A 12241-nucleotide genomic window follows, 5' to 3' on the forward strand; every position below is an offset into this window, starting at 1 on the left:
ACGAGGACGCCTGGGGACGAGGCAGCCATTTGTGGGCCCAGTTCTAGGCCACAAACGAGCATGTACGTAATTTTCTGTATAAAAAGGCTCAATTAATTTTCTTAGTCATAAAATCACTCTGTAATTTTATTTATGTTATATCGATCCCAAATTATTTTTATGAGGCTTTGTTTTACTTTAGAAAAGAAGGTTTTTGCTGCGCCTAGCTAGGTGCAGGTTCTGGCAAATACGCATAAGTCGCACGAAAAAATTTTGAAGTAAATTAAGACCAAAAAAATACAACAGTTCAACGAAAAGTTAACTTAAGCAGAAAGGTGAATTATTCTACGTTTCACATGTCAAAAATTAGCTCGTTTGGTAGGGGCTTTCGGATAAAATACGAATTTAACTACATCCATGAATTTTAGAGAGCCGTAAACAAACAAGTTTTCGGGAAAATATATTCACCTACCTCCGCGTAAACTCGACGTTTGAGCTTTCTATAGCGAGTTGAAGGATCAAAATCAAGATACTTAGAGCACAAGAATCAGTCTATCGTTTGATGGAAATAACTTTTTCTTTTAATTCAACTGGGACGTGAAAAAACGCGTTGAACACAAAGTGGCCGAGAACTGGACCCGGCCGAGAGCTGGGCCCCATACTGTATATGTAGAACAAATTCCACATAAAAGTTTAGGCTCTCACGTAAATGTGTTCTCAAATAAACCCAATGTTGCGCAACATCATAATTGCAAACAAAATGCTGACGTTGCTTATTAGGGTCTATATGATCAAAACAAAATCCAAAATTACAATCTTTATTTAAAAAGCTTTCAGAAAATATATACTTTATTGGGGTTACCATTGATGGTTTGCACACAATTTCACTTGGAACGAAAACTCCAATTTTCCTTTTAATTGATTCCTTTTAAGGTAGTAACGGACTTAAAAGTCCGTTACTAGCCGGGGTTAGATTAACTCAGCGACGTACGTGCTACTTATAATTAGAATCTCATTCAGTTATTAAAAGCTTGAGCCGTTTCCGGTTTAAATCAAAATACCCAAGATCACTTAAGCAACCTACATACCTTAGCTATTAAAAGATCTAACTTCAGCATTAATTACACAATTTTCTAGAAAAGGGAAATTTTATGGACTAGCAATGTTTTTTTTGTGTTCAGATGGTAAGCAATCATGATAATATCAAAAGACCGAGAAATGGATTAGAATTGGAATTGACAGATTCATTGCCCAGATGTCCTTCCCTTCTCCGACTTAAGTTTTTTGCGTCATGCAACTCCACTTCTTTTTTTATCCCAGATGGAAAGTGGCCGTCCAGTTCAACTTCCGGTCACACAGGATACTCAGGCCCAGGCTCCTCGTGGTCAACCAGTGCAACCTGGACAATGGGCTTATGATCAAAGCACTCCTGGTCATCAAGAACAACCTCAGGCTGGGCAGGGATTTGACTTGACTATTGACACTGATTATATAAAGTCTCCTCTGAGCTACATTAAAATTGCAGAATTTGTAAGTACTGCATTTCCTGGGAAAGTGGAGAAGCTCTGAGAACGAGGTTGCCTATAATGTAGTGATTAGTTTTTGATGGTCAAGTAGACATGGTGAATGTTGAACAAGATGGTTTGCGTTCCTTCGGTTATTAATAATTTTGTTTTGTTTCGGTGTTGAAGTTTGGTTTTGTTTTGTTGTAGCTCTACCCTGAGTTTAATTCCAGGAGGCATACAACTTTTGTTGGATGTAATAACAACATTTCCGCTTATATCAAAATCGAGCCACTAGTAAGAGCAAATTTTGTCATAAATACAGCTTACCTGCTTTCCACCTCGGGTATGGCACCTTTTGCAATTTTCCAATCCTCCAGATGGTTGAATTCCGATGCAGTTTTTTTTTGATGAATTAGAACTAAAAAGTATGTTATTTCAACATCAGCGGTCTTGAGCTTCTTGAGGCATGCGAACAGCGATGTCACCGTTTGAGCGGACCCCAGTGGAAGCAGCATCAACCAGCTGCCGATCCTTCAACGATCTAAATGGGGAGGTTTCTTCAAAATTTAAGTCCTCGAATCTCGATTTTTTCATTTAATACCAACCTTGGACAGTTTATTGTCTGATTCTTAAAGAATTAAGCTCTGAATTGATTTTTCGATACGCTATTTAGGTTAAAAAGATGGACATGCTTGTGAGTTTTGGTTGGCTATAAACAAGAGACTCGATCGATAGAAGCCATACCTGCCTTTTTGTTTAAACTGTATTGGAATTCAACCATCTGGAGGATTGCAAAATGGCAAAAGGCTGGTTAAACACGGGGTGGAAAAGCGAGCAGTAAGCTGTATTTGTGACAAAATCTGCTCTAGTCGCTCCATTTTGATATACGCGAAAATGTTATTATTACTCGCACATGTCCTGATACAAATGATCATAACTTTTGAAATACTAAAAAACATTCATGGGATTTTGCATATCCTATTAGATAAAGGACTACACTTTTGGTTGTGTAGAGTAGAGTTGTCAGCTAGGTACCAAAATTAAAATATTCGCTTCTAAATCAAGGTCATTTTTCAGGTTTTGTTCGATGCCGATCAGTAGTGGTCATTATATCCTTGATTTCACATTTCCAGGTAAATCAAGGGAAACTTTCTACTTTCTCAGAAACCTAGAAATGTTTATGAACAAATTGATATAAAAATTGTCGGTGTTCGATGCGCATGAAAAATTTTACAGTGGCTCGTAAAATGCCTGTTTTCTTTTTCTGCGGACCGGAACGGGCAAAAAATTCAATTCAATGGCTCCTAACGCGGCCAGAAAATTATTTCGAATCAAACTAAAGGTGGATTTCCAGCGCGTAATTTCCACTAGTCGCGTAGGAAATACGGTAAAGAAGAAAAAGCATTTCTTTTTTACGTGCGTTGAACGTACGTAAATGCCCGCCATCCTGAATTATCAAGTTGGTTAATAGAGTGTGTTATTGGCGGCCATATTGGAGGAGTGAAACAATAAATTTGTTTCCTTTGGGAAAAAAATCATTAACATTTTTATGCAAATATCTTGTTGTTTGACTCTTTCAGCATGGCTGCCATGAAAACACTTTGTACCACACGCTAGTAGAAGAAATGATTGAATATGACCAAGAGGCATTTTATAAATACTTCCGAAAGACACCATCAAGTAAAAAATTAAAGATTTGAGACGACCTTCCCGGATTGCCGGTTCACAGCCTACGTGACCAGCTGACGCCAGGCGTTTTCTTTCACTACTGCGTTCGTGTAATTTGGTTCTGTAGTCAGTTCTATAGATTATTGCTGGAAATTTTCGGACTTTCTCGATGAGAAGTGCTTGTGCATCTGAATGTTTTCCTATGTAAATCGACGGCGATTTAAAACAAAATGGTTTTTCACATGGTAAGTGGTGTCATGTGACAAAATCCAAAAATATGATTGAGTAGATCGCGCGTAACCGCAGACAGCCGCGAAAAAAGTTGAACTCAGTTTAACTTTTTTGAAAACACTCGCGATCGCTACGTGCGTGTAACGTACGTAAATACCAAGAAAATCAAAGGGGCATTGGAAATTGGACAACGTAAATTCGACGCACATAATCGCGCGCGTAAAATTTCATTTTTACGTACGTTTACAATTTTTACGTACGTTAACGTGCGTCAACAAAAACGCGACAGTGGAAATCCACCTTAAGTCCGTTTTTGTTCTAGCCTCGGTAAAGTCTTTTCAGTTGCCAGAGTTTCAGGCAAAAATATTTTTTGACGCCAATTTGAGTGGGCGGTTTTTAAAAATAAAGCCTCTTAACAGTGTATCAGGGTCGTATGTTAAACTGACTTCTTGTTTTGCAGGTCGTTCTTCTCGGTGCATGGGCAAGTATCGTGAAACACCTGAATGACTTTCATCAACATTACCATTTTTTCGAAAACGAAGACAAAGATACCAGCTTCTTCAAATTCGTCACAATATTTTGCTGGGTGATGGCTATTCTTTGTCTGATAATTTACACGTTTAGCGTCCCTACGTTTTGCAAATGGAGACGGTCGTCTGTGTTCATTGTAATGGTAAGTTTCCATTTAAAGAGGGAGAACACCGCATTACTGTTGTCAATTTGTAGACTGGAACTAGTGACAGTCATTATCTAGCTATTCATCCATCCATCCATCCATCCATCCATCCATCCATCCGTCCATCCGTCCATCCGTCCATCCATCCGTCCATCCGTCCATCCGTCCATCCGTCCATCCGTCCATCCGTCCATCCGTCCATCCATCCATCCATCCATCCATCCATCCATCCATCCATCCATCCATCCATCCATCCATCCATCCATCCATCCATCCATCCATCCATCCATCCCTCCATCCATCCATCCATCCATCCATCCATCCATCCATCCATCCATCCATCCATCCATCCATCCATCCATCCATCCATCCATCCATCCATCCATCCATCCATCCATCCATCCATCCATCCATCCATCCATCCATCCATCCATCCATCCATTCGTCCGTCCGTCCATGGAGTCACGTGAAAATAGCATATCTTCTCTTGGTTACGTAACCGACTTTTGAAAAGGGTAAGTTGTTCTGGCCTATACCAAGCGCCCCCTGGATGACTGACTTAATTATCCAACTCCAATCAGTAGAGAATAAATAACACGAGAAACGATTACAAAACGCCATTATATATGATATGGTGTTTGTATTGCTGCATTAGCCTTTTATATATATAAAACATGTATGTTTTAAAGTTAAGGGGATTTCCAGTCCGTGCTGCACCTAAAATGTTTTAAATGAGTCTCACACGCCGGAAACAATGTTCACTTGCCAAAATAAAAATTCTAGGATACCTTACTCAATTTTTCCTTTATTATTAAGGCGTGAAAACCTTCAGTAGAAAAAACCTCGACGTTATTCCAAACCGACATTTCAGTTCATCAAGTATTCCTAAACGAAACGACTTGTTTGGCGGACTCATCTTCATGTACTTTATAACTATTAAGGTGCTACTATGATCAAATTTTTGATTTCCAAAAGAAAAAGAACACGGAAACAAACCAAACCACGAGAGTGTTCAGTATGGACCGGGAATCAGCTTAAAGTATGACTGCAGATCCAGAGTCAATTGTTAATATTTTTGTTAATTGCAGTCCCTGATATTTTACTTCATCATTATTGCATTGCTGCTCGCCTGTACCGGAAAACTGGTGTATCGTACTGCCAACTTGGGATATTGGTTGCAGAATAGGTATGGCGGAGAGGAAGATCTAGAAGAACAACACGAAAAATTATTCAGGTCATTACTCATATCCCTTGGCGTCGCCTCGGTATGTTGTTTTATTATCTAGAACTTTACTACAAAAAAACGTTTATTTGTCAAGAGGGGGAATGTTCAGTGAATGTGAACTACTTTTGAACAGTCATGTGAATATCGATCTTAAAGCAAATTAATTGGTACGATTGGGTAGACGATGAATTATAAACTGTTCATTTTGTTTTTGTTTATGTAAACAAAAAACCAGATTAAACCAAAACAATTTTTCATGCTACATACTTTTCATGCATTTCATTCACATGCTTCACTAATTTATCCTATTTTTAAAAGCGTTGTCTTACTTAGCCCTCGGGATGCCACCCTCTTGAGGTTTATTCGCAATTCTAAAAAGAGTATTTACTCTGCTGAAACTTTCAGTAGCTGTTCATTCATCCCTTGCGGAAATTTTGTCCATGCTGCTGTCTTTGTCTATGATTTTTGATATTACCATGGTGGTTTGGAAAAAAATCTTCATTTTTGACATATTTCTATATTTTTCATTTTTTTTAAACAAAAACTTGTACGATTTGCTTTATTAAACATTCCATAAGCATTCTGGTTGATTTTGCATCAATCAATTCTGGCTTGAATAAAATGGTGAAATTCAAGATTGTGGATCCAACATGGCGACTCTAATGACGTCATATGACGTAAAAAAAACACGTCGTCTTGTAGAGTAAGCTGAGGGCTTTCTACTCAGTGCAAAATAGTTTCGCTACACGTTAATAGAATGAAAACCCTGCGAAGGGGTTTCATCCCCTCCCCCCAGGACCTGTATGTCCGAGCGTTAAAATCCCTAAAAATGCGCATGGTCTGTAAATTACTCATCGTAGCTTCATCTTTGACAGGCATTTGGATTTTTATCCTGCATTATGTTCGTCGTGGATATGGTGTTGAGCTACAAGTTGTTTCAGAGCAAGCGAGCGCAGCTGGAGACATCCCCCGGCCAAGGACCTCCCCAGAGACGGGCCTGGGATATCAACAAGGACTTTATCAGGTCCCCGGTGTTTTATGTGAAATTGGCAGAAATTGTAAGTCCTCGTTGTTTTTTAAACACGCGTGTTAATCTGCAACCCTTTTCGTGTGCAGCTGAAGCTACACGAGGTTGGGTCACAACTATTGGCAAAAAGTTATTCACACACATTTTCCCCCCTCCCCCCCCCCCCCCCTATGCAATGTTGACAAAAACATTCTTCTGACATATGAGAGCGTCTTACTACTTGCCAACATTGAAAAGGGGGAACGGGGACCCTGACACGTATTAAACAGTTATTACGGTAATCAATTCATGTTTTTAAAAGTACTCTAACAAGATATACCCATGTTTGTCTGACTTTACAGTTGCTTTAAATGCATATCACTGAGCTCTCATGGAAGACAAATGCATAGACTTGAGAATCAAGTATAGACTTGAGAATCAAACAAGTAGATAATCTATCAAGCCTTTGTAACTTTTCAAATTCTTGACATTTTTTAATCGGTGGTTTTGGTTTTACTCTTTCGTGGTGTGACAGTGAAAACGAGCTAGCTGACTCTCGAAAGGTGATAGAAATTACTCGACTTTTGTCCTTTAAAGGCTTATTAAGGGGGGATGACTTCTACTCGTCATATCTTGGCCTCCCTTAGTAAACTGTGTTTAGTTTGGCCCTGTTTGTTGTACTGGAGGTTTTCTTCATTCCCGGTAGTCATGACCATATTTGATAAGTCACTTGACCGGGACACAAAAACCCTTAAAACTCACATTTTTCGCCGTTAAAATCAACTCCACGAGTAGAATGCATTTAGAAGCAAAATCTGTAGTATGGATTTGCTAAAATTTACATTAATTTTAAAGGTATGACGTCACAAAACTCTATGACGTCATAGTTTTTTATATCCTGAATCTTCGCAAATCCATGCTACAAATTTTTCTTCTAAATGCACTCTACCCGCGGTGTTGTTTTGAAGGGAGAATGAACTGTGTGAAATGTGAGCTGTGTAAGTTTTTAGAGTTTTCGTCTTCTGGTCAGGTGACTTTCCAAATATGGTCATGACTACCGAAAATGAAGGCAACCTTCAATAGAACAAACATGGCCAAAAACTAAAGACAGGATATTAATGGAGTTCAAGATATGACGGTTAGAAGTCATCCATAACAACTATTTTGTAGTTTAATAAGGGTCTCCCCCCTTTTAATCACGTTTGATGAGCAATTTACCTGGTGGAGTGGGTACCCACCATTCCGCATGAGTAATTAAAAAGTAGATTATTAACCGTTAGGCTTCATGATACATGTAGTGGATATGCAGGATAAGAACTATTGAGTCGGCAGCATTACTTTAATTTAAACCTTGTTAACACGACCTTTTTTTTATATGACAATTTTTATTTGCTCGTGTACATGATAAAAAACTGGTCAATTTTTATGTGACAAATATATTTGTTACATAACAAGCTGGCGTGTTAGCTTTTATGTGACAAATAAAAGTTGTCATTTACCAAAATTGCTCGTGTAGACGACTCGTCACATAGAGTGTGGCACATATTGGGTCAGGGTAATATAATGTGGTCACCAATCTTCCACTGGGTACTGTGCGCGAGACTGCGCGTGTCTTTACTGTCCAAGGCCATTACTGGCGCACTAGACTTTGGACTGCTGACAAATAATTGTTTTTTGCGATCAAATATATATTTTTTTACATAAAAATTGCCCGTATAAACCTGGCTTTATACTTTGCAGGCTTTACTGTTTGCGGCCTGGGTGTGCATCGTAAAGTACTTTGCAGACATAACAGATACATCGCAGGATCCCCCATTGCTTAAAGACAGACAACCCGAAGATTCCAAAGCAGATTTCTTTAAAGGAATCGCGTTTTTTTCTTGGGTGATGGTCATTCTTTTAGCTTTGACATCCGTGTTAAGTTTTGACAAACTTTGCAGCCGCTCTTATCTTTGGACTATGATGGTAGGTCACGATTTAGTTTCTCTAACCATTATCCAAACTGTCAAAAAATGGCCTTTATAGCAGGCTGATAATTTTGGCAAGTGAGTGCTGAATATTTCGATTGAGTATCATTCAGTAGCCGCCATGTTGGATTTGTAACACCGAAGGGGCGTGGTGCGATGGTAGCTGCCGTATTTGATTTGATTCAGCAGCCTGCTGAAGCTTTACTTAAAATGTTCCAAAGAGTGCAAAAATACAAGATTTCTCTACTGGTATCTAAGATGATTTTAATTCAAGTCTATAAAAACACCTGGCAGAAGCAACGAATTTCAAAGTTCAGGATCAAGTAACTAATTTTTTAGATTTTTTACTATAAAACGAGGAAGAGTTATTCGAAACTCATAAAGGACTTCAAACATGACCTTCATCTGAAATACTCAGTTTAATTTGATGACCAGGGGCCAGAAAATTCACGACGTGTACTTTAAATAGAGAAAACGTCATGGTTAGTGAGCGTGTATGATTTTTATTCGCGAGTTGTAAAACATAACAGAACGTATTCGATATTCTTCACAAAAATCGTCACCCATTTTCTATTTCGCGTCCACCTCTCATTGTTGCCCTCCTCTCCATCTTTTGAAAGGACGGAGTGAAGGCTTAACTCTATTGTTTCTTTGCTGTTATTATACTAACTTATTTATCTTATTTATCTTAACTTTTTTTTATCTTTTCTGATGTTTACAGACAGTGTTTATCTACTTCATCTTGTCCGTTCTGTTGATCGCTTCTTGTGGAAACCTGACACTAGGGGTTGTGGAACTGAAAAAGCGTGACAAAAGTTTGTCTAAAATATATGTCAAAGGGAATGTCACATTCAAACTTAACATATTAGCCCTTCAGATAGGGCTGGTAAGTAAATTGCAGAATTTAATACACTGATACGATGTATTTTGTAGGGAATCGCTAGACCATGAATACGCGTTGCGTAGCCAGTAGCTCTTCTGTTTTGTCGCATAACGCCTATCAGTGTCTCCTTCCCACTAGATACATTGTAGGTTCCCCCTCTTTGTTAAATAATCCAAGAGAGCAAAATCTTTTGCCAGCCCCTCCCGTCCCACTTTGATACCTTCTTTTAAACTAGAAAAGCTCCATTTTTACCTCGCTAAAGAAAAATATATCTGAAATTAATATTATCCTCGAGTTCGGCGTAACCGTTGTTGTCGCTGAATCTCTTCATAACAATGCGCGTGCTTCACTGCCCTTTCCCTTTGTTCGTCTTTGACAGGCCTTCGGATTTTTATGCTGTATAGTGTTCGTCGTGGATATGGTGTTGACCTTCAAGTTGTTTCTGACGCAGCGAGAGCAGGAGACACCTCGCGATCGCGACTTCGTCGCTCATTTACCGCGGCTTCGTCGCTCCAAAGAGTCGACTTGGGGCAAGTCTACCATGGACCTAGACTTTCTCAAAGTCCGTTTCCGGACCGCACAGTTACTTTCTTCCCACAGGAAATGAACCCAAGGATGACAGAACCAGACTCTTTGCCATGTACCATAAGAAGACACGCCCTTTAGTGAAAGTAGTTGTAGAAAAAGAATTTTGTACAGTGGACGGTACAGTGAGAGTAGTGTTCTGCACAATTTCATTTGGAATGGGTGGAAATGTTTAAGGTGCCTACCTCGCATTGCATTTTGGCCCCTCTAGTTGCCTCGATGACTATCTGCAAAAAGTTGGTAGAATTGGTCGAAACAGTGACAAGAACAAAGGATGTACAAGGAGCCGAAACATCAACGATGAGATGAAGAAGTATGTAAGAAATAATGAAGTGGGCAGACGGTCATTGTTAATGCAGCCATTCCTTGCAAGCCAAGAAAGCCAGACTGAAGAAAACAAACTTGAATCACATCTGTGCTGTGACATTTGTGCCAAGACATGCAGATGTTTGTGCTCGTGAAAGAGTAAATGCACATGTGACATTGTTTGTAACAGCGAAGAGTTCTTCTCACCAGTGGAAGCAATTTTAGAGAGTGCCAGTGTCAAAATGACTTTTGTTAAAAGTGGAACAGTTAGTCAATCAGCATCTGTTCCTAACCGGCAATCACAGGCAACTCAAAAGCTACTGAGAGATGAACTGTTGCATTACAGATCTAAGCTTGCTCTGAACATGCCCAATGAAAAATTACTTACAGGCATAGACATCGCCACAGGCTTCTCAATTTCTTTGGTGGAAAATATTGTAACAAAATGTTGACAAAATCAATGGTCTTCCAAGCATGAAGAACATGTTCAACTTTTTCAGTAAAGATCATGCAATTCAAGCATGGTAAATTTTGGACAATGTAAAGGAAACATCTCACCTTCTGCTGACAGTGATTGCAGAAACGAATGTGTCTTTGACGATCCAAGTACCTCCAGCTCTGACGAGGACAGTGACGATAGTGACATTTACATTAGAAAGCGAATTTGGCACATTAGCTACAGTGATTCGGATGACAGTGAGTAATTTTATTAATACCTTTTAACAATGGTGACTTCTGCTTCCATGGAACTCAAGTTAGTTTAGGTCCTTAAGAGTCAATTTATTTCTGGCTTTTGTTTGCTAATTTCATGAATACAACTGTTGCCATTTTTGATAAGAACAGAAATTACCAAATGCTAGTTTATGGGTCGAAGTAAATCTGCCCTGGTTTATGCAGTTGTTATGGTCAAAATGGTACAAGGGATGGACCATTACTTTTTAAGGGGGGGTCTGGGCATCATATATTTCTTAAAGAGTTTTCCTTGTCTTCTCTTCTCGTGGCTCCATTTTTTCTGCTGTATCTATTTGAAAGGATTTTTTTTAGTAATGGACCCCCTTCCCCCTAAAAAATGATGGTCTATCCCTAAAAATATGTGAAAGAAAGTAAGAACACTGGGCACCATGAATAGGGAATTTGTGATCTTGTCAGTATTGTTTCTGAAACACAGCCCAATACCACCTTGAATGTGATTAAGGATTCCATCACCCATTGATAACAAAAAATACTAATGTTTGTTTTGCATGCTTTTTCCTCTCCACAAAGTAGAGGTGGACAATAGTGCTTATATAAACAGTTGCAGTTCATTAAATTTATTTCTGACATGACTGTATGCATCTACTTTTACAAGTTCAAACTCTGTTATGTCATGTAATACAAAACTCTTTCCATCATTGATATTATCATAAATTCCATAGTGAAATAATACAAACATAACTAAGTGGTTGTACATCAACTATAAATATTGTCTTCAAAGTCCTTTTTGAATTGATTATTACTTGATTGTTCTGTGTAAGAAATTATTTGATTTTAAATCTTCTTGTGTTAAATGCATAAATTATACTGAACCTACATGTAAACCAAAGTTTGAAGTTTACATGCAAACAGGATACAAAAAAGTATACATTTTCTTCTCTTGGAAAATCTGAACAAGACAATAATTCTTTAATAAATTCTTCAGCAAGCTTTAAACATCCTGGCAAGTCAATAAAAGAACATGTATTTACAAAATTAGACAATGTGAAAAGCCTTTAAAGTTAAAACAATCAATTGCTAGAACCAAAACAACCTCTAATTAAAACAGATCTTCTTTGTAATGGTATCGGATCTAGGGTGTGACAAGGATCAAGACCTCTGCCTGGCTCTAGCACTCACAGAAGTCTCTTATTCAGTGGACTTATTATCCTATCTGACAAGTCCTCTTAGTTAAAAAAGGGCAATTACTCTGCACATGACCAAAATATCAGGTCAGGCTAAGGGTCTTGAACATTGGTGCAAACCCTAATATCTATGGAGTTACCCTAATATCTAGGGATGAGGGTGGGGGTTTGAACATTTTGAGAGGGTCCTGAAGGGGTAAAATGGGAGCTGGGATTTGCCTCTTTTTGGGCTGGGAAAATGGGATTCGTGCACTGGGACTGGGATTTTACCACTGGGAATGGGACAAACACTTTGGAAAATGGGAATGGGATTTCTCTTCCTTGTTAGACTTG

At 38.7% G+C, this 12241-nt stretch overlaps 1 protein-coding gene and 1 long non-coding RNA gene across 2 annotated transcripts in view; one reads left to right on the plus strand and one right to left on the minus strand.

Annotated features, from left to right (window-relative positions):
• The window catches only part of LOC144650012 (uncharacterized), a 258602-nt gene that overhangs the window by 99202 nt on the left and 147159 nt on the right, over window positions 1-12241 (minus strand). The gene's annotated exons all lie outside the window — the stretch shown is intronic.
• LOC144649966 (uncharacterized) lies at window positions 836-12032 on the plus strand. Its single transcript, XM_078509573.1, has 7 exons — window positions 836-1509; window positions 3844-4056; window positions 5148-5324; window positions 6160-6342; window positions 8031-8255; window positions 8979-9143; window positions 9520-12032. The coding sequence occupies exons 1-7, from the start codon at window positions 1300-1302 to the stop codon at window positions 9745-9747; spliced, it is 1401 nt and encodes a 466-aa protein (XP_078365699.1). The 5' UTR covers window positions 836-1299; the 3' UTR covers window positions 9748-12032.

This window comes from Oculina patagonica, chromosome 4 (genome assembly GCF_052425735.1).
Source record: "Oculina patagonica isolate OP01 chromosome 4, crgOcupat, whole genome shotgun sequence".
Taxonomy (NCBI): domain Eukaryota; kingdom Metazoa; phylum Cnidaria; class Anthozoa; order Scleractinia; family Oculinidae; genus Oculina; species Oculina patagonica.